General features: G+C 43.6%; 1 protein-coding gene across 1 annotated transcript in view; it reads left to right on the forward strand.

Moving 5' to 3' along the window:
* Positions 1–5078: 5078 nt before the first annotated feature.
* The window catches only part of PLCB2 (phospholipase C, beta 2), a 33539-nt gene continuing 15228 nt past the window's right edge, over positions 5079–23389 (forward strand). Inside the window, exons 1-7 of the mRNA XM_006831903.1 lie at positions 5079–5162; positions 9125–9202; positions 9800–9868; positions 10569–10709; positions 10854–10933; positions 11019–11072; positions 11179–11254. Coding sequence (XP_006831966.1) covers positions 5079–5162; positions 9125–9202; positions 9800–9868; positions 10569–10709; positions 10854–10933; positions 11019–11072; positions 11179–11254 — 582 coding nt within the window. The remainder of the gene's footprint in view (positions 5163–9124; positions 9203–9799; positions 9869–10568; positions 10710–10853; positions 10934–11018; positions 11073–11178; positions 11255–23389) is intronic.

A 23389-nucleotide genomic window follows, 5' to 3' on the forward strand; every position in this document is an offset into this window, starting at 1 on the left:
CCTGAGCTCATGAGTTCAGGCTACTTGGGTGACAGCTTGCTTCAAGTCTATGGTCTGGAACAACCCCAAATTACCTGATCTGGGAAGGTGGTTCCAGTTCCTGGTCCTCACAAACTGCTGGAAGAGCAACAACAACAAAATACTTTTAAGAGCACTTCAGTAAAGACACTTGCTGTGGAAAAGAACAGCATATATACTGAGGAGAAAACAATAGGAAATAATGCATTTCTCCTTCCAATGTCTGATAATAATTATTATGATGATGATAATATCATAAGGTATAATTATATAAATTATAATATGATTTTCTTTTTTTGCGAAGTGCCTCCTAGTCAGTTCTGATTCATAGCGACCCTGGAGAGGGTTTCCAAGAAGCAGCTGGTGGGTTTGAACCGCCAAACTTGTGGTTAGCTGTTTAGTGCTTATCCTAAAGCAATACACCAGTAATAACAATTAGTAATTAGTAATAACAATTGCAACTGTAACGCTGGCAGTTCAAAATCTACCATTGGAAACCCTATACAGGGTTCTTATGAGTTGGAAACTTGACAAACACTTAACAACAACTGGTCCATACATTGCTGTTGTTATGAAGTGCCATCAAGTTAGTTCCGACCCATAGCGACCCTGTATAGGGTTTCCAAGGAGCAGCTGGTGAGCTTGAACCGTCAACTTACAGTTCAAATGGCGTTGCAGTCTGGCGCATAAACCTACAGTGCCACACCAGGAGTCCAACTAAGTCCATATGGTGGTGGTTATGTGCCGTGGAGTTGGTTCTGACTCATAGCGACCCTGTGTACGTGGTTTCTGAGGCTATAAATCTCTACGGGAGCAGAAAGCCTCATCTTTCTCCTGTGGAACAGCTGGTAGTTTTGAACTGCTGACCTTGCGGTTCACGGCCCGATTCGTAACCATTACGCTACCAGAGCTCCTGAGTCCATATAGTCACGTTTATTTTTTTCTTGTTTTAGTTTTTTTTCCTAGTGAACATATGTATTTGGTTTAGGCATTTTTTTTAAGTAGTTTTACTTTGATCCACCCCTCTGAAATCACATTTGTTTACCATATTCCTGAGAGGACTGAGAGTATCTCATAGGAAACTGAAGAATTTTGGGAGACATAGTGTGTTATAATAACAACTTTCTGGACAGAAATTTGTTCTAAGCAAATTTGTACAGTGCCATTTACAATGTAGCCACACAATATCTATTGTATTAAGAAATCCGTTTTACTTTGCTTGTTTCCCCCAAACCTAAAAAAAATCTACATGCTATAAATACTCTAACAAATTTTCATTTTTATTATTTAACTGTTGAGCATTATTTGTTTTCTAGTGTGTGTCACCACATATGGCACCACCTTTATTATATCTGATTTAAAACATGAGCTAAATTATAATAAATAAATATTTATTTACAGCCTACTGTCTGCCAGTGAATAAGTGAATATATTTTGGGTCAGAACTGTGCCTAATATTTTCCTATGCCAGTCTATCACTCAGAATATGTGCAAGTACTAGAAAATCATATAACTCAGAATTGCTTTACTTTTTATAATGGCCCTTTTTATTGACTTGCTTAAGTAGAATGCAAAGGCAGGGTGGATGTCAATGTTGATTGATTTGACAAATCAGTGATAAAATTGACAACCGTCTCTCCCTATATCTTCATTCTATAGTTCAAAGTCCCACCTTCATCCTTTGATATCCATGGTTGCCTAGGATGACAACCAGCAGCCAGTAGCATTCTCTGTTTCTTACATCATGGAAAGAGCTTATTTCTGGAATCTTTCCCAAGTAAATAAAAGGAATTTTCTAAGAAATCCACAACAAACAGGTTCTTGTGTCTCATTGACCATACTGTGACACAAGTCCATTCCTGAGCCAGTACTTTGTAAAGGCAATGGATATTTGCTGCTTAGCCTAGACCCAGAGAAAGACCCATTAAAAACCTGTAAAATGTAAACGATACAACCTTACTTGCTGAAAATGAAGCGTATTTGAAGCATTTATTGATTAAATTCAAATACTACAGCCTTTGGTATGAATTTCATCTCAATATCAAGAAAATAAAACACCTATAAACTGGACCAATTAGCATTATTGAGTTCATGTTCAGGCATTGTATTAAGTACTTTATATATCCATTATGTTATTTAATCCTTACAGCATTCCTGTGAGGCATTATTATCCTCATTTTACAGGTGAGAAAGTTGAGGTACAGAAAGGTTAAGTACCACCTTATAAATCAGCTTGTGAGTGGCTGGGTTCATAGAGGAGAGAGTGGCTCCCAGATTGAGTAGTAGAGCCAGAAGATGCAACAAAACTGAGCCCTATTCATTCCAAAAGTTAACTAGTCATTGACCCAAGACACACAACAGTCCTTTGAGCTCCCAAACCCTACTGTTTCCGTAAGTCATGGCATCAGCTAAGAAACTGACCTTACCTGACTCCTTTGTTTGGTTTGTAACTGCATCCTTTGAAGATCTAAGTTCAACTTCCACCACTAATTTCTTCAATGAACTGGTTGGGAAACCAAAACACAGTGTCTCCACACAAAACTGCTGATGAGCAAGTAAACTTGGGAAGTGCCTCCTGGGTCCCAGAACAAAAGTATCAACCTGGGGAGCAACACTGGGTTGAGTAGAATTTCTCAACCCCTTCAGGGGCCTAAAGGTCACACCTGCCAATCTCTCCAGCATACCTGTCTCACAGGATCACAGGAAATAAAGACCCACTTGAAATTTCCCATTCAGTTGGTGTTCCCTGATCCCCCAACCTTTCCCCAGGAGGTAAATGATCTCTAGTTTGCCCAGCAGGGGGCATCCTCACCCTTCCACTGCCTGCCTTTGTAGGGAGCAATTGGCCAGCAACCTGGGGTACCTTCTATTCAGCTCAGCGCAGGAACCCAAGTGGGGTACTCATGAGACTTCCATGATTTTCTCCATATCCATTCTACTACTATTTAGATAATATATTTTTTTTGTCAACTCACATTTAAAAAAATATATTATTAAAAGAAAAAATGTATTATTGAAAGAAAAAAAACCTCCTTGATGAACCGGCTTTCCAGTTCTCCACTGCCTGGATCTCCTGAATTCTTAGGGCTGACTTTGCAGGATGCTGGCAGGAGAATAGAGTACAGGCCCCTATCAAAGCTACAGTGAAGTCTCAAGAACCGGGTCAGGTCATTCCATTGGGTGAACATGGGCGAGACTTTATTCTAGGGATTCAGAACTGTAACCTTCCTGTACGTCCACTGATAGGAAGGACCAGAGTAAGGGATCTTGCAACCCCCAACTTCCCTGTAGTACTCCTACCCTCAATCCCCTCCTACCTCCCCCTTCCCCTATGAAGAGAAAAAAACCGTGTCCCTTCTCCCTCCCAGCTGAGTCAGACTGACCACAGGCTGCAGAGGCACTTGAGTGTTGGGGACTAGGCACTCAGTAACAACAGCAAGAGGTGTGGGGGCTGATGGCTTTAGGGCAGACAAGAGGGAGAGACTTGGGTACAAGTAGCAAAGACAGGTTGCAGGTGACAGGTGCTGGGGTTTGGGAAGGGGCAGGGATTTCCCTTGCAAAATCCATTCAAACAGACAGAGAGGGAACCTGATCCCAGGGAGGAAAGCTGAACTACAGGGGCTACCTGATCAACCTCCAGAGGGACTCAAGGCTGAAGTGGGACAAAGAGAGGGGCAGGGGGCCTAGACTCCTGGAGGAGGTCCTGAATGGTGTCTTTGAAGTTCAGGCCTTGCTCTAGGCTCCACCCCTCTGGTCTTTGTGTTCCTTTCCTTGGGGTTAATTTTGTGTTAGGAGTCCCATCAGTTCCATCACTGACCCTCTCTGGCTGGTTTACAGAGTGCATTCTCTCTGAAGCTCCTCTTCCACCTCCATCCTCCTGCCCTGGCCCAGACTGACCAGCAGAGGTAGTTCTAGGTCTAGATGGCCACACAGTTGTCAAGGGGTAGGACAGAGGCCATGTTGGGACCTGGGGCAGAAAACCAACCAGTCCCTGAGAGGGGAAGGAAGCCTTGTCTCCGCAGGAGGGTTAAGAAGGGTGATAAGAGTAGCTAGTTAGGCAAGCGGAAGTGGGCTGGGACTGAGCTGGGCTGGGACAAAGGCAGTGTTAGCACTGAGTTGAGGCCTCTCTGGAACAACCTTCTTGCACCAAGTATTTTCACCCCAGGTTCCTTGTACAAAGCAGGGGGAAAGGACCTGGCAAGAAAGTCCAGTGGTGGCTGGTCATCAAATGTTGCTCCCAGTAAGGCTGTGTGAGGAGTGGTGGAGGTTCCAGGCCTGGGCCAGGTGCAGCCAGTCAGGAGAAAGTGTCTCGCATGTGGCAGATGAGGACCGAGAGGAGAGGAGATTGCTTCATGTACTCCTCATTTTCATGAGGAGGAAGCATTGAGAAAGCAAAGCAAACTTTGCTTATTCAAAACACTCAATCCCAGGTGGTCCCTGTCCTCACCTTTGACTCTTATTTCCAGGGTGGTCCCAGTCTCTCACAGCCTCTAGACAGACCCCTTTATTTGGGACCCCACCCCTGTGGAGACCTCGTCCAATGGTAGATTCCTTACACCCTTCCTTCAGTCCAGGCCTAGGTAAGTCTTCCCAGCTGGTTCCCCATATTGTTTCTTCTCCAGCACCCTCGCCCTTGCACCAGACTAGGATCTACTTCATGAAACTGAGAAACCCTAGCTCCAAGATGACCAGGCCTCATGACCTGCTTCTCAGCTCTGCACAGTATAGAGAAGGAAGCTCTAAGCAGGAAGTGCAGAGGCAGAGGGTGAGGGCGGGGGCTTCCAGGAGGGAAGCTGGGCCTTGCTTGGCCAGGAGCTGAGACCACAGCCCCCACAGTAGCCAAGGCGGGAGGAGGCTGATTTACAAGGCAGATGGGCTCCTGGCTGAAATCCTCAGCCCTGCACCCAGCCACACCATCCTGTGGACTATAAGAGCACCCAGACTTCCGGACAAGCTCAAGGCGGGTGCCATGTGAGCCTGGCTTGGCTCCCCCCTCCTTCCTCCCCTCCTTCTGCTCTCCGGTGCCAGCTCAGCCTCTCCAAAGAGGGACACTTGGTGCCATGTCTCTGCTCAATCCTGTCCTGCTGTCCCCCAAAGTGAAAGCCTATCTGAGCCAGGGGGAGCGCTTCATCAAATGGGATGATGTGAGTGGGGCAGGGCCCATGGTTGGGACTTGGCTGCAGGGGGACTTTGTCAGGGTGGGTGGGTTGGTTTATATCTGCTAGGAAGCAAGCGCATGTGTGAGCAGATGCTCACAAAATTGACTGGATAAACAAAGGTGGGGTTTGTCCCCCGAGTGTGCTGCCCTCTGGCACTGTGGTTATGGCTCTATCTGGGTTGATCCTCCTAGATGATGGTCATGGGAGGTTGTTTCTTTGGGTCTGGGTCTGTCTTCCTCCTAATCGCCACAGAAGAGCTGGGGTTGTTGCTATGAATCTCAGGATTCATAAGAGGAAAGCCTATCCCAGAACTGAGGGAAGGCCAAAGGCAGAGGGGAGCCCAGCCCCAACAGACATCCCACTCTTATTGTGACAGAGGTGGGTACCAGACTGTGATCCTTTCCCCTCCCCACTTGTATTGGTGCTACCCCAGGGAATTTACACTCTTCCCAGAGCTGCTGAGGGAATAGCAACAAAAGATCTTCTAAGCCTCAAGTGAGAATTGGGGGCCTCTGCTTCTGGGGCCTGGCAAGGAATGGATGGCCTTGCTGGGTTCAGTCTGGCACCATCCACTGGCCTGCAGGAATGGAAGGGAGACATTATTTGGCCCTGCTCTCTGTCTCTTCCATGTTCACTCCTTGGCAAGGTGGGGCCAAGTTCTCAGCCACTGGTCCTCTTGTTGTTGTTGGTAAGAGTTGTCGAGTCACTTCCAACTCATAGTGACCCTGTGCATAGGGTTTCCAAGGAGTGGCTGGTGGATTTGAACTGCCAACCTTGTGGTTTTAACCAACTTTGTGGTCCGGTTCTTATCCTACAGTGCCATACTAGGACTCCATACTTCTTGTTGTTAAGTGCAGTTGAGTCGGTTCTGACCCATAGCACCCCTGTATAAAGTTTCCAAGGAACGGCTGGTGAGCTTAAACCACCGACTTTGCAGTTCAAACCATTTGCTGTCCAGCGCATTAACCCCCAAAACCACACCAGGACTCCTTACTGGTACCCTGAAAACAGATCAAGGATTCTCTCCCATGTGCAAGGAGAACAATATGGTGACTTTCACTGGGCTAGTTTCAAGAAGAGAAAATATGGGGAAAGGGAAAGGGACCACTAGGGTTGGTTTCTCTGCTTTATAAGGTGAGGTAAGGGGGCTCTGGTCTGTGAGTGAAGAAGGCCGGGACTCCAGGTCTCTCAGGGCTGGACTTGGCTGAGGAATCTGGTTGACATAACTATAGGGAAGGGGCCACTTCCTGCTTTCCTAGGAATGGTATATGGTTGAGCTGGTGTGGTAGTAGCTTGGTGATTGTATGTCCCAGGAACTGGTGGAGTGAGGGAAGTGACTCAGAATGAAAAATGAAGTGGTCTCTCTCAGTTCCTATGGGCAGTATGTGTAATCAAATTGGGCAGAGAAGATCCCTGGAGGTGGGACATGCTATGTGGCCTTCTCCCAAAATCAGCACCATTGTACCTGGCTGCATCCCCATCCCCAAAGACAGGACACTACAAGTTCCCTGGATCCTGACTTCCACGAGCAGCATCCACATTCAGTCAGTCACTGGGGACGTGTACCTGTGAGATTAGGCTCTGCTTGTATCTTCAACCAAGTTAACATTAGCTAACTCAGGGTATGCAGAACCATGTTGAATAAGCACAATGCATAGGATGTATAAAGTCCCAATTTTATCCTGTCTCCCACTGCTCCTTTAACATGTATTTGATGGGAGAGATTTTCTTCCTGCCCTTGGAAGAAAACTCAACAAGCCACAAGATGTTCCATTTGCTTTGGGATAATAGACAATCCTATGACCAATTTTTGTATAAAATCTAGTCTTTATTTCAGAGACTGTTGTTGCTAAGTGCCGTCCAGTTGGTTTTGACTCATAGTGACCCCGTATAGGGTTTTTGAAGAGTGGCTGGTGAGTTTGAACTGCTGACCTTGAGATTGAAAGTGACCTTAAGGTACAATGTTTATCTGATAGAGCCTAGTTATAATCAAAACTCCAGTCTTTATTTAGAATAACATCTTCCCTCCTCCCTCTCGGAGGTTTAGGGTGGGTTGCAGGTGTTCTAGAAAGGGTCTGTGACTGGCTCATGTTCTCTGAGCCTGGTAGAGGTTATAGATTATTTTTCTCTCTGGTGGACATTTCTGTGAACTTTTGGATGGCCTTCCTCCTGGAGTTTTGAGTTTGTTCCAACTCATAGTGTCTCTGTATAGGGTTTCTGAGGAGCGGCCGGTGGATTTGGACCACCGGCCTTGCAGTTCACAGTCTGTGCTTATCCTACCAGGACCCCCACCCCCGGAGCTAGAGCTGTATTAATTGAGGTACTCTTAACAACTCTATCTCAAGGGATCACTCACAAACTACTTCTTAGCTTCATGTGGATTTGAACTCTTTGTGATCTAGAAGCCCAAACTAGCTTTCTCTCCCAAGGGCCCACTTTGGTCCCCAGCAAATATTCACGGATGGGCATCTGTTGCCCCAACACATTGTGGGTGGAAAGTTCATCCAACACACTTGTTTCTCTCTGGCTCCACCTCTAATAGAGTCAGTCTGTTGGTAATGTGCTTTGTTTTATGGGCAGGAGTCAGACTCCAGTTTGCTCTGCCCCACAACTGCACAGGTCACGCAAGCTGTCTAAATACAGTTGAAACCACTTGCTAGGCTTGAGGTGAGGGGTCAGGCTCTCCAACCCTCTAGTGGGTAGGGAGAAGATGAAACTCCCTGTGCAGCTTTCTCCAAAATTAGCCTCATCACAGAATGTTCTCTTCCTGCTATACTCTCATTGGAAACCTGTTTTTGACTATGTCTTTTATCAATTCTGCATTTCTTCTGGTTTGCTACAATTATGCCTCGTTGCCTTGGAGGAAACTTTCATTTCGATTTCTTGTTATTTACACCTATGTTGTTATTGCTAGTGCTGTAGAATCAGCTCCGACTCCTTGTTGTTGTTGTTAAGTGCTGTCAAGTCAGTTCTGACTCATAGCAATGCTGTATAGTGGAGCAGCTGGTTGGTGATTTGAACCCACCAGCTGCTCCATGGAAGAAAGATGTGACAGTCAGTCTGCTTCTGTAAAGACTGTAGCCTTAGAAACCCTAAGGGGTATTTCCACTCTGCCTCAGTAGGGTCACTATGCGCGAATCAATTCATCTGCAACAGTGAGTTTGGTGTTTGGTTTATATGTGCTCTTTAAGAGGAACAGGAATGCAGGAGATCTAGAAGCCCACTCATTCATTCTTTCATCCAGCAAACATGGACTACCAAGTTCATGTTCCAGCACAGGCTCTTTACTCTGGAGTCCATGGGTCCCTGGGTCCCTGAGGAGTTTCCAGATGGACTTCAAGGGTTTGTAATCCTGATTGTTACAGCTTATTTCAGGGAAGGCTTTTCAGAAGAGGTGAGACCTAGACTGGTCTTTGAAGGATGTTCTGTGCAGGGGAGGCTTGCGGTGAGCATGCACTTAGTGTCTGTGGGATGGTTGGAGTGGAGACAGTTCATGCAGGGGAGGACGGGCATGTGGGAAGTTAGGGCCTTATGTAGTATTGTGCAGGGTCTTGGATGAGGTGCAGGAGTTTGGGATCCAGGTTCTCCCTGTGTCGAGCTCTCCTGGGTGGTAGCTGGGATTCTTAGAGGCATTCTATCCCTTTGGCCAAATGGTGGCCCTTGTAGGATCCAAGACCCTATCTGGACTCTAAAGAGGAAATCTCTTTTGGGGGTTAGAGGAAAAATCTCATCTCTTCAATTCTCTACTCTGACCACTCCTGGCTCAGAACTTTGAAAGCTCATGCCCAGACATTAGATCTGGAGAACAATGGGAAATGTCTTCAGATTCCCAGTACTGGCACCTCTTGGGGGGATGGTGAGCCCTGAAAATGCTGCCTGACTCAGCCTGGGCCAAGGAAACATGTTCTCAGGTCTCAGAGCAGAGAGCTGACTCCTTCTCTCTGTAGGAAACAACAGTGGCCTCCCCGGTTATCCTCCGAGTGGATCCCAAGGGCTATTATTTATACTGGACATATCAGAGTAAGGTAAGATAGCCCAGGGTCTCTGAACCTTCCTGTTTATCTTAACCATGGAGAGGTGAATAGTGGGCAGTATAGCATGATCTGGAAGGGTGGCTGGCTCTGGGGTTCTCATGTGGGCAGGGGCTGTTTGCTCTGACATTAGACCCTATGACTGGGAGGGATACTGGAATCACTCCAACTCATGGCTGCCTGGGACCCAGATACTCCAGCCTCAGTATCCCCAGGAAAGAAAAAGGGCTGTTGCTAAAGAGTGATGCTGGTTATTGTTTTGGGTAAACCGGAGGACTAAAGGTCTTGGCATCCAGGCAGAAGGAAGGGAAGGTGAATCTGGGGAGAGTCCCGGATGGTAGATGAAACACTGCCTTGTCATTCCAGTGGCTCAGGGAAGGAAAAGAGAGATAGGAGAGTAAGAGGGTACCATGAGTAGGTTGAACTTGATGGATGGGAAGGGAACATTGGGATTGGGAAGCCCCAATCTGTCCTGGCACCCAGGAAGGGCAGTTTTATGGGAGTGTGGGACCCCCTCCTCCCTGTTCTTCTTTCTTGACTTGACCTTTCTGCCTCACACCCTTTCTTTGCTCTTACTGGGGCCTCCTCCAGGAGATGGAGTTTCTGGATATCACCAGCATACGTGACACTCGCTTTGGGAAGTTTGCCAAGATGCCCAAGGTAAGAGGGCTCAGTAGCAGTCCAGACCCAAGGTGGCTCCACACCCCTCCACCAACTCCGTGGAACAAGGGTAGAAGTCCCTGCAAGGGTGGGACTCTAGAAGCAAGGGGGAGGGTTCCTGGACTGGGCAACAAGGACCCCAGCCCTGAACCAAGGAAGTAGTGTGGCTGATCCTGGACTTGCCTGAGCTCTGAGCTCAAAACTACAGCCCAGTGAGCTGAGGTACCAGACTCTGTGAGAAGGGCCCTGATCCTGCCCTTACAACACCCCAGATTGTGATGGTTTCCATCCCCCACCCTGTGACTGGTTTGCCTATATTTGCTTGATGTTGGTATCAAAACTGTGTTGGTAGGAAAATTGGAGGAAGGGATTGGTGGGAAACAGGATCTCTTGAGACTGGGAACTGTGTCCCTCTTCAAACATAAACTGATAAACAAAATCCACAGCACCTTCAATCCCTGCTCCATGGTTAATCTCTTCCTGTGGGCCTCTTCCTTCTTAGCCCAGCTCCTAGAATTAGGGATAAGAAGATGCTGAGACCTGTGGTCCCCACGATGGCAACGGGTTTCATTCCTGTGGGACAGAGTTAAAGTGGCTGGGAAAGAGGGAAAGGGAGAGCTAAGTTGGGACTGGGAAGAGAACTCCCCTCCTCCACCCCACCCCCACCCTCATCCTTACTTGTGTTGGCTACTTGCTGCAGAGCCAGAAGCTCCGGGATGTCTTCAACATGGATTTTCCTGACAACAACTTCCTGCTGAAGACTCTCACTGTGGTGTCTGGCCCTGACATGGTGGATCTCACCTTCCACAACTTCGTCTCCTACAAGGAGAATGTTGGCAAGGTGTACCAGGGAGCACCTGGCCTAGGGCTTAGCATCTGGGATAGTCTGGACTTCCTGAGAAACACAGGCCAGGTTGGGCTGCGAGGGGGGGGGCTCCTGTATGTATAGTCAGGGACCTGACCACTGCATTCTGTGGCCCTGCAGGACTGGGCTCAGGATGTACTGGCCTTGGCCAAGCACCCTTTGACGACCAATGCCCCCCGCAGCACCTTCTTGGACAAGATGTAAGTGCCTGCCTGCCTGGCCTTTGCCCTTGGGACTGAACATGCCAGTCCTCTGGCTTTGACAAGCTTCTTTTCACCCCACCAGCCTGGTAAAACTCAAGATGCAACTCAACCCCGAAGGGAAGATTCCTGTGAAGAAGTGAGCCTTTCCATCTCTTTTCCCACACTTTCGCCCAGCTCCCCAAACCTTTCTTTCTTCAGGTCTGACCCCTGTCTCTGCCTGGTGCTTTTCTCTGCTCCTTCAGTTTTTTCCAGCTGTTTCCTGCTGACCGGAAGCGAGTGGAAGCGGCCCTTAGCGTTTGCCACCTTGCAAAAGGCAAGGTGAGAAGCTCCTTCCCCTGACCCACCCCCAGTATTTTCGTCTCCCTTTGAGCTGGCTCTGGTCAAAGACCAACTTGGGGAGGGCAGAAATATCACAGTCCTATTTAATAGCCTGATAGACCAATGAACTCTAAGTCACTGGTTACTGATACTAAGCTTACTAGGCATAGGGTAGAACTGGAGCAAAGGAGAAGGTTAGTCTGTACCACATCCCACTAGATGGCAGGGTTTGGGGTTGGTGAAATATGTTCAGGACAATCAGTAGCTTCAGGAATGGAGAAAGTGACTATATTTTGCTTAGAAGAGTAAGATAAGGCTCAGCAGAAACAGGAGGCAGTCTACAGTGATCTGAAATATTCTAGGAAGAAACTGAAGGGTCTAAGGGGAGAGAAGGTGCCTGGTGGTGCATTGGCTAATGGTTGGCAGTGGGAATCCAGTGGTACCACAAATAAAAGGCTTGGTAGCCTGATTCCATTAAGATTGTTGTTGGGTGCTGTAGGGTTGATTCCAAATCATAGCGACCCCCTGTGACTGCATAGAACTTCCCTAGAGAGTTTTCTTGACTGTAGAGTTTTCTTTATGGAAGCAGATTGCCAGATTCTTCTCCACAGAGCTGCTAGTTGGGGTCAAACTCAGAACCCTTCAACTAGTAGCCAAGTGCTTAACTGTTGCACCACCAGAGCTCCTTTCCGTTAAGAGTACAGTCAAGAAAACCCTGTGGAGCAGTTCTACTCCGTGACACGTGGGGTTACAAAGAGTCAGAATCAACTCTACAGCAACCAGTAAGGGAAAAGGAGGGAAGATGCCAGACCACAGAATTCAGCTCAACATAGGAAAGCATTTTTTCCTTTCTTTTTATTTAGGTATTGTTATTGTTAAGTACCGTGGAGTTGCTTCCAACTCATAGTGACCCTGTGCAGGGTTTCCGAGGCTGCAAATCTTTATGGGAGCAGAAAGCCTCATTTTACTCCTGTGGAACAGCTGATAATTTCGAACTGCCGACCTTGAGGTTAGCAGCCCGTAACCACTATGCTAATGAGTTGTATGTTCGGTTACTCCATAAAGTAATTTATGCAAAGTACCAAAGGAGCCTCTGGACAAATGTGACCTTGAGTCAGACCTTGAGTCTTGGCTGGTGGAGTGGATCTCAGGCCCCTCTCCTCCACTTGGTCAGTGGCTTGTGTGGGGCACAGCCTGCTCCTTACGGAATCTTTTCTGTGAGTAAGGCTTTGGAAGGTTATAAATAAATAAAACTAAGCCCCATTGGTCACCTGTCCACAAGAACCCTAGAAGGAAGCCTTCCCCCAGTTATAGTTCTACGAAGCTGATAAGCCTTCCATGTGGCGTGGGTTTCAGGGGCTCTAAACGTGGGGTGAGGAAGAAGGTGGAAATGGACTCTTGCTGAGGCCAAGCTGTGACCAGTACACACCCAACCTCCTTTTCTCCTACTCCCATCTTGGCTAAGAACCTACCAGTTCTTATTGTGTCCCACCTGAGGTCATCTTTGTTTAGAGCTATGGCTCTGGAGGCAGGGAAAGGCTTAGGGAAATACACTAATTTTCTCCTGCTTAGAGCCAGGTACAGAGTCCTGATGTGGTGCTGTGGGTTAATGTGCTAGACTGCAAAGTCGATTTGAACCACAAAGTTGGTAGTTCAAGCTTACCAGCTGCTCCTCAGAAACACTATACAGGGTTGCTATGGGTCAGAACCGACTTGACGGCACTTAACAACAAGATCCATGTACTGGGTTTTCCTGGAAAATCTCTGGATATTACTCTATTTTCTGTTTCTATTTCTGTAGATTTGTTTATTCTGGACAGTTCATGTAAATGTAGTCATACATATGTGATTTTGTATCTGGCTTCTTTCACCTAGTCTGTTTGTTTTTTTTTTTTCTTTTTAAGTTTTTATTGTTGTTGTTGTTGTTAAGTGCCGTCGAGTCGGTTCCGACTCATAGTGACCCTGAACAGAATTTCCAAGGCTGTAAATCTTTACAGGAGCAGCTGGTAGTTTTGAACTGCTGACCTTGCGGTTTGCAGCCCGATTTGTGACCACTATGCTACCAGAGCTCCTTAAGTTTTTATTGTAGATTGAGTGAAAGTTTACAGGGCACATCATCAGTTTTACATTCAACAAATCATATAACATGTTTCATCACAATGATTACATTCCCCTCCATGTACCATCAGTTAACAGTATTCCTCTCTATTCACTTTGTTGTTGTTGTTAAGTACCATGGAGTCGATTCCGAGTCATAGTGACCCTGCCTAGGGTTTCCCAGGCTGTAAATCTTTACTGGAGCAGAACGCCTTATCTTTCTCCTGCGGAACCGCTGGTAGTTTCAAACTGCCAACCTTGAGGTTAGCAGCCCGATTCGTAACCACTACGCTACCAGAGCTCCTATTCACTTTAGCTCTTTAAAAAAAAAAAAAAAAAAAGAACACTCGCGCATATTTAATGATTTATACCACCAAAGGGCACATTCTGCAAGTCTGTCTCCTGGTCACCATGTCTTAGCCTCTCTCTTCCCATGAATCTAGAGTCCTCAGCTGTTCCCTCTCTCCATGTTCCCATCTCTGCCTCCATTTCTGGTGTCGCTGCTTCTCTGGATAAGGTCCCACATTCCACTTGTGCTCTTCTCCCTTTATGGTCCTAGGATCCTTTGTTTCTGGACTTTAAGATTAACTGCTCCCCCATTTATGTTACAAAACTTGTACCTTTACAATTGTGATAGTCGCAATTAGTCATGATAACAATTACTCACTATTGAATCATAAGAATCTTATCCCCATCTCTTTTAAACAGACTCATCTAGACAAGATGACAACTATTCAGTGGGGACTCTTTCTTCCCCCCTATACTCTTAAACTAAACTCTCTCTTGAAACCTTGTAAGCCAGTCCCTTTGTGCCTTGATTGCCCCCTCATTTTAGGTAGCCAATGTCTAAGTTGCCTGTCCCTATCTACCCTGTGTACAGAGGGGATACCATTGATACTTGATGTGAAGACTCCTTCCCTCTCTGTTGGTATTTAGAGTTACTACCTCCATGAATGTAGGTCAAGTTCATCAAATTGTAGCAATTTACCCTTGTTTCCTTTATCAAAAAAGAAAATTTTTTTTTTTTTTAATCTTCCTCTAGTCGAGTTCTGATTATCAAGCCATTGAGGCTAGATCAAATGGGTACTATCTGCAAGTTTGGGTGTTCTTGTGCATCTCCCCTCACTTCATATCAGCTGGATGCTTCACTCTCAGCTCTAGCCTTCTGTGGCTATGTCCTTGTCCATGGGCTCAGGTGTACCCAGGTCTCACCACACATTGGACCAGCAGCCCTTTCTCTTCTCTTTCTCATCTCCAGGTCAATGGGAGTTAATGGACCATGGTTGAATTCAGCCCATTTCTTCATTGCTGCCTTTCCCTCTCTTTCACTCACCAGTAGACCAATGTGCTCACCAGCAAGCTTACATGCCTGCTCATGTGTTCCCTTTGAGTTTCTGTCTTAGAGGGGGGTTTGTCCTGAAGGAAATTGATTGTTTGCCTTGGTGGCTTCCTAGTGAACAGTTTGCTTATTCTTGCAGTAGCCAGTCATGCTAACATTTTTATTTTGTTTTTTTCCTGATCATCTTTCTTTGGAGATGCATCTTCTGTCTCTCTAGCTGTTCCAGGCTGGTCTGCTTGTCCTTTCTAGTGGGAATGTCCCACCTAAGAAGGTTCTGGATGGGACTCAGGATTCCACCTAATGTCCTATACTCTGCAAAGGCTCTGCAAGAGGTCTGTTTCACTGGGCAAGTTCTAGGAACCCCTCTTAGGTATCCCAATCAGTTATAGGCTGAAGACGGACTTACAAGTTTTCTGTAATCATGTTTCCCGACATTCCTTTCTATCCTACTCAAGTGTCTATTTTATAATAATAGGCAAGGGAAACCAATATTCATAAGACAGTCATGCATCTTAGTATTACTTCCCATCTTCAAACTATGCCTAGATCCCTGTATCACAGAGCCTTGTTTTTACAAGGTTAAGCATGCATCACTATTTACATCTGTCCCACTTAGGTCATGCAAACCTGTCTCAGTGTTCCCCTATCTACCTTGTTCTTCCACATCCTTGCCCTTCTTGTATTGCCCTTCCCAAGACCTGAACTATGATGTGTCTGCCTTTACCCTGTGCTCTACCGTTGCCTCCCTCCACCTCCTCCAAAACTCCCCACCCCCACCCCACCATTGTGGTTACCTTATATTCCTTTAACTTTTCCCTCCATTTAAGACAGTCTATTTTATCCTGTAATTTACCTGACCTGCCCACCACCTAGATCTCTGTTCCTCTATGTTTACCTTCTTTTACAATGTAATTGTTTTGATCATAGATTGACCTCCCAGATCCTCTGAATTTGTTCTTATAGTTTTATTCTGTTTTAGACTCCTCCATTTATCGATTGACTTCCGGGTGATGCTGCCACATACATCAGTATCTGGTCGTTGTCTGTTCTTGTTGGTTCCTAAAACTCCTGTTAGGTTGTTTTTCATTGCAGGGTTGGCTTTGGCAAAATCCCTTAGCTCCTGTTTATCCTGGAATGTTTTTATTACACCATCATATTTGATTGACAGCTTTTGGGTAGAGGATTCTTGGTTGGCAATTTTTTCTTTCAGGGTTTTATATATGTCTCCCCATTGCGTTTTTGCCTGCATGGTTTCTGTTGAGAAATCTGAGCTTAGTCTGATTTGCTTGCCTGTGTGTATGTTACACTTCTCTTTTCCCTAGTTGCCTTCAGGATTCTGTCCTTATCTTTGGGTTTGGAGAGCTTGATTATTACATGTCTTGGTGATTTTCTTTTAGGGTCTATCCTTCCTGGGGTTCATTGAGCTTCTTGGATGCTTATCTTTTTGGTTTTCAGGATGGTAAGGAAATTTTCTTCCAGAAGTTCTTCAGCTATATCTTCTGTGGACTTGTGTGATTCTTACTGTTCTGGAATGCTGATAAGTCTTATGTTATTCCTCTTCATGTTATCCAACATGAATCTTAGACCTTCTTCAGATTTTTTTAATCCTTTTTTCTGTTTGTTCTTCTATCTTAGTGGTATTGAGAGATTTGTCTTCCAGCTCACTAGTTCTGGCTTCCATCTCTTCAGTTGTACTCTTTGCCCTTTCAGTGTATTGTCCATTTCTGATATGCTATTATTAATCGTTTGGATCTCTTTCTGTAGGTTTTGAATTGTTTCCAATGCTGTATCTCTTATTTGATTGTTCCTGTAGCACTTTCCTGACTTCTTCCTTATTTTTTCAACTCCATTGTAAAGTGTTTTGATACATTTTATAATAATTTTCCTGAATTCCTTCTCAGGCATTTCCAAAACATGCCCATATTCCAGTATGAAGTGTAGGTCTACCTCCAGCTCATTTGCCTCAGTCACTTAATTTTGTTTCTGGATATGTGCTGATATGGTCATCTGTTTTTGTTTTTTGGGCATACTCAGTGGTTAGCTATGGCCTTAAAACTTAGATGAGTGTGTGTTTTGGTATTTTTTTATGTTTTCTGATTGCCTCCATGTAGGTGTGATCAGAAGGGCTTCCCTTTTCACTCTTCTTCCTGAAAAATTTCAAGATGCCTCTGTTGGTCATTATGATGTAACTCGGGATTTAATTTTCAGCCTGTTTCCTTTTTAGTCTTCCTGTCCCACTCCACAACCCCTGTTCAGGCCTTTTTTCTCGTGATAAAAGTTCAGGGCTGGCTGTGGCCAGTTTGCATGGCCGTTTGGTTTTAAGTGGAAATGGTCACTTTAAATTACCAGGAGATCTGTGTGCATGCATAGTAGAACTCTCTGGGGGTGGAGGTAGGGTGTCCACTCGCTTGGGGAACCCCCTCTAGTCACCAGAATGGAGGTGCACAGACAGCAAGAGGCCAATAAACAGATATGAAAAAAATAATGTCTATACTTTATCTCTGTGGTTCTGTCAGGTGTCTGTGGCTGCTCTGATCCTTCCCCGGTTTGGTCTCATCCAAGATGGTGGCTTTGGGAGCAGCTGGGTGCCTTGGATTAGAAAGCACTGGATTTCTTGCTTCCGCTATAAATTCCACTGGTGTAAGCCTTCCAACTTTGTAAATATTCCTTTATAAGTGGTTCAGATTTCTGGGACCATCCCCTGAGCCTGCTTAGTCCGGTATTCTGTGTTGTTGCTGATGGAGCTCCTCACTGCACTTTCACCCTATCTGCCATTTTGTTTATTTTGCCTGACTTAGTCTATTTTTAAGGTTCATTCAAGCTATTGTTGTTAAGAGCCGTTGAGTCTGTTCTGACTCATAGTAAACCTATATGGGTTTCCAAGGAGCAGCTGGTGAGTTTGAACCACTGACCTTGCAGTTCAAACCAACCTTGCAATCTAGTGCTTATCCTACAGTGCCATACATTCAAGTTGTAGCATGTATTAGTACTTCATTCTTTTATATTGTGGAATAATATTCCATTATATGGACATACCACATTTTATGAATTCCTCAGTTGAAGAACATTTTTGTTGGTTTCACTTTTTGGCTTTTATGAATTATGTTGTTACACACATTCATATAGACATATGCTTTCATTTCATTTTATTACTGAGGGGTGTAACTGTTGAGTCTTATGTTTAATATTTGAAGGAATTGCTTGTTTTCTGAAGTGACTACATTATTTTACAGTCCTGCCAGTAATGTATGAAGGTTCCAATTTCTTCATATTTTTGTCAACTTTTGTTATAGTTAAAAAAATTTTATTAAATTTTACTTTATCCATCCAAATGGGTAGTGGAGTTCTGGTGTGGTGCCATAGATAAGCACTCATCCTCAAAGTTGGTTTGAACCACAAGGTCAGTGGTTCAAACTCACCAACTGCTCCTTGGAAACCCTATACAGCATCATTATGAGTCCAAACAGACTTGATGGCACTTAACAATAACAAAATGGGTAGTGGGTAATGAAGTGATATTTCAGTGTGATTTTGATTTGCATTCCCTTAATGACCAGCTGCTCTACAACAATGTGACATACGGGTTCTGCAAAGATGTATAGTTTTGGAAACCCTATGTGGCAGTTCTACCCTGTCCTATCGCGTTACTATGAGTCTGAATCTGTTTGATAGCAGTGGGTTAACTTGGTTTGGTTTGGAATGACTAATGATGTTAGTCATGTGCTTATTGTATATCTTCTTTGGGGAAATGTTTATTCAAATCTTTTGCTAATTTTTCAGTCAGATTATTTGCTTCATATTGTTTAATTGTAGTGGCTCTTTTTATATTCTGGATAAAACTCCTGGCGTGGCTCTGCAGGATAAGCATTGGGCCACAAGGTCAGTTTGAACCATCAAGTCAGAGGCTCAAACTCATCAGCCACTCCATGGAAATCCTACACAAGGTTGCTATGACTCAGAACTGACTCGACGGCACTTAACAATAACAACGACTCCTTTATCAGATATCTGATTTACATCATTTATCCCATTCTGTCATTTGTCTTTTTATTTTCTTGATGGTGTCCTTTGAAGATCAAAATTTTTAAATTGTGTTGCTATCTAATGTGTCTATTACGTACTAAAAGTATGTTACCACTTTTATTTTGGATGTTGTATCTTAGAACCATTGCCTAAGCCAAGGTCATTAAAATTTACCCCTATATTTTCTTTGAAGACTTTTATAGTTCGCTTACATTTTAGGGTTATAATCAATGTTAAATTTTTGCATTTGGTGTGAAGTAGAGGTCCAATTTCATTCTTTAAATGTGGACACCAATGGTTGAAGAGACTTTTCTTTTACCCATTGAGTTATCTTAGCATCCTTGTTGACTATCAATCAACCACAAACATGAGGGCTTATTTCTGAGCATTCAATACTAATTCATTGATCTATATGTCTGTACTTATACCAGTACTGCATTGTCTTGATTACTGTAGCTTTGTAGTAAGTTTTGAAATTAGAAAATTGTGAGTACTTCAATTTTGTTTTCTTGAATCACGTTTATTTGGGCTATTCTGGTTTTCTTGCTTTTTCATATGAGCTTTAGGATCAGCTTGTCAATTTCTGCAAAAAAGGCAGTTGGATTTTTATAACAGCAAAAAATGTGACACCAAACATTCCTCCCACATTCCTCTCTACTCTTCAGTTGAGTTCAATTATCTGTTACAATGGCCACACAGAATTCAGAGACAACACTCACAGTATGGGGCTTATTATAGAAGTTACTAGATTATAATACAGGATCAGAAAATGCTTAGGGCACAGTTGTTCCAGTCACCTGCTGGTAAATACCCACAGGACACACTACTCCATCATAAGCCTCAACCTGGGGCTCTTGACTCTAGCTCCATGGGTCAGCAAACCTAGCTCCCCCAATTAAGCGCTTTGGAGGCTCCCCACTCTATAAGCTGTTTGCCCAAAGATAGTCAGCTTTGCTTATTCTGTGCTCTGTCCCATGCTCTGGTTCTTGATTCTGACGATGCTACTCTCTGACACTCCTCTGAAGCCACAGCTTTCTGTCCAGGCATCAAGGAGGTTTAGTGTGCAAGGAGCTCAGGGTCTAAAGGACATGCTCTACTCCTCGATCTTCTACTTTGATGGTAGTGAGATCACCCTCCTCCTGCTTCTGAGATGGTTCATTTTATACCCATGCTAAAGTTTCACATTTTTACAATTACAGTGAACTCTGCTAACATCCGCAGCTGAATCATGTCAGTCTTCTCCCACCTTCTCTCACCTAGCCTCAGCAGGACAGAAACATGGTTTGGTAGGAGTTACAGACTATGGCTAAAAAAAGACATTAGATAATTTGCTAAATATTAGATATTTGTGGTATATCTGTAAATAAATTTGGAAAGTCATGTCATTTAACACTATTCATAAACATGGGGTGTCTCTCCATTTGTTTAGATCATCTTTAATTTCTTTCAACCATGTTTTATATTTTCCAGTCTACAACCTTTAGAGTTGCTTTTATTCTCCTGTGTTTTATTCTTTATGATGCTATTTTAAATGGGATTTTTTTCTTAATTATTCTCAAATTGTTCACTGTTAGTGTATAGAAACATAACTGATTTTTACATGTACTTGTATCCTGCATTTGCTGAGCTCATTTATTAGTTCCAACAGATTTTTAGAAACTTCTTTTTATTTAGAGCATAGCAAATTGGTTTTCCGTTCAACAATTTAAATATATTTTGTTTATGACACTGACTGCAATCCCACAATCTTCCCACTTCCTGTGTTTACCATTTTCTTTGGTCCTTCTTTCTTTTCTCTCCTTGTGCCTGGGCAAATGCTGTCATCTAGGAATGGCTGATGGTTCTAAGGAGTGAGTACCTACCTGGTGTTACTGTTCACCTTATAAACTGTCTATTGGTTGGCTGAAGGTTGAGCCAAGGGACAGGGGTGGAGGGTGGGAATGGGTGTGTGATGAGTTCAGTTCTAGGATTAAAGGGTGTCTAAGGACTATGGCCTCAGGGAGTCTTCCAGTCTCTATCAGACCGGTAAGTCTGGTTTGTTATTTTGAGTTTTGTTCCACATTCTTCTCCCACTCTATCCAGGACTTCCTATTGTGATCCTTTTGGAGTGGTCAGTAGTGGATCAGTCGTCCTCTAAATAATTGTTTCCATGTGTCTTTTATTTTCTTCATTCTTTTTTTGCTTCAGATGGGAAGAGACCAATAGTTGCACCTTAGATGGTGTAAGGTTTTAAGACCCCAGTCACTACTCAAGTAGGATGTAAAACATTGTCTTTTTGGGCTGTGTTATGCCAATTATCCTTGATGTACCCCTGAGACTATGGTCCTGAGTCCTCAGGCCTAGCAACTGATTCCCATAAGGGGCTTGACTATGGCTAAGAAGATTTCACAACTTTGTCCCCTGTATGCTCTGCTACATTCATGGATTTGCAGCACATGTAAATACGTATGTAGAATTATCCTCTGTCAAACCTACCTATATTTGTGGCTGCAGTCCCATTCACCTTCCCATACTTGTTTAGCTTTTGTGTCTATCTCCACATCCACTTGTAGATTGTTACTACTGCTGTTCTTGCAGTATTGTATATTTAATAATAGTATTTACCTTTGTTGCCTTTAACTCTTGAGCTTCTCACAATAGATTCCTTAGGATCTTCTGTATACATGTCATTGGCAAATGGAGATAGTTTTGTTTCTTCCTTTATTATAGGTATGCCTTTAATTTCTTTCTCTTGATTGTCTTCTCTAGGGACCTTAGCAAATAACTGAGTAGAAGTGGCAAGAGGATACTATTGAATAGAAGTGGCAAGAGCAGACATCCTCATCTTGTTCCTATTTTAGGGGGGGGGGACATTTCATATTTCACCATTAAGTATGTTAGCATGAATTTTTCATAAATGCCCTTTATTAGGTTGGGAAAGTTCCCTACTATTCCTATTTTGTTGCATGCTTTTATCAAGAAAAAGTATTAGATTTTTTTATTCAACTAACTCTTCTCTGTCCACAAGTGTTGAGGATGATTATGTCGATTTGTCCTTTATTCTGTTAATATGATGTATTATATTGACTGGGTTTTTAAATTAGCTTTTATTGTGAATTGAGTGATAGTTTACATGGGAGAACACTGGTTTTGCACTCATCTTATTGTATTTCATTTCATTGCAATGATTATAATTCCCTCCATGCATCATCATTCAACAGTATTTGTTTCTATTCCCTCTTTTTTTGTTTGTTTGTTTTGATGTACACAAAACCAACCAAAGGGCACATTCTACAAGCCTGCCTCCTGGACGCCACCATACAGCCTTTCTCTTTCCATGAGTCTAGCACTCTCAGCTGCTATATCTCTCCATGTCCTCATCTCGGCCTCCACCTCTGGTGTTGCTGCTTGTCTGGATGGGGTCCAACATTCTGCTCAGGCTCTTCTCCCTCGATGGTCCTAGGGTCCTCTGTTCCTGGAATGTTGGATTAACTACTCCCCCCTTTATGTTACAAAACTTCTACCTTCACAGTTGTGACAATTGCACAATTACTTAGTATTGAATCATAATAATCTTATTCCCATCTCCTTTCACCAGACCCATCTAGACTGATGAAAACTATTAGTGGGGATTCTACCTTCCCCCAGACTCTAAAAGTAAACTCCCTCTTGAAAACTTTGTGCCTTTATAGCCCCCCATTTTAGGTAGCTAATGTCTAAGTTGCCTGTCCCTATCAACCCTGTGTACAGACGAAATAGGTTTGATCCTTGATGTGAAGACTCCTTCACTTCTCAGTTGGTATTTTGAGTTACTACATACGTAAGTATAGGTCAAGTTCATCAAATTGTAGCAATTTACAATTGTTTTCTTTATTAGTTGATTGATTTTGTCTGTCTGTTGAACCATTCTTGAATTCCTGAGATAAAATCCACCCTATCATGATGTATAATATTTTTAATATACTTTTGCATCTGTTAGCTTGTGTTTTGTTTAGGATTTTTGTGTCAATACTTATAAGGGATAACCATCTGTAACTTTCTTTTCTTATGATGTTGTTGTGTGATCTTGGTATCAGGATACCACTGGCTTTATAGAATGAATTGGGATGTGTTTCCTCCTCTTCTATTTTTAAAAAGAGTTTGTGAAAGATTGGTGTTTAATTCTTCCCTAAATGTTTACTTTAGTTGAAGTGAGGCCATTTAGAACTAAGCTTTTATTTGTGGGAAGTTTTAAAATTACTAATTCAATCATTTTATTTGTTATAGGACTATTTAGATTTTCTTCTTCTTCTTGAGTTAAAGTCTTCTTTGTCTTTCTAGACATATGTCCATTTCATCTAGGTTATCTATTTTGTTGCTATACAGTTTTTTATAATTTGCCTTATAATCATTTTAATTTCTATAAAGTTGATAATAATGTCCTCTCTTTTACTCCAATTTTATTTATTTTGAGACCTCTCTTGTTTCTTGGTCAATCTAGCTAAGGTTTTGTAAAATTTGCTTATATTTTCAAAAGAAATCTTTTGGTTTCACTGAGTTCCCTCTATTGCTTTCCTAGTCTTTATTTAAAATTATTTCTGTATCTTGTTGATGTTGTTAGCTGTTGTCGGGTGGGTTCCAACTCATAGCAACCCCACGCATGACATAACAAAACACTGCCTGGTCTTGTAGCATCCCCACCATTTTGGTCAAGCTTG

Source organism: Chrysochloris asiatica, unplaced genomic scaffold (assembly GCF_000296735.1).
Source record: "Chrysochloris asiatica unplaced genomic scaffold, ChrAsi1.0 scaffold00004, whole genome shotgun sequence".
NCBI lineage: Eukaryota > Metazoa > Chordata > Mammalia > Afrosoricida > Chrysochloridae > Chrysochloris > Chrysochloris asiatica.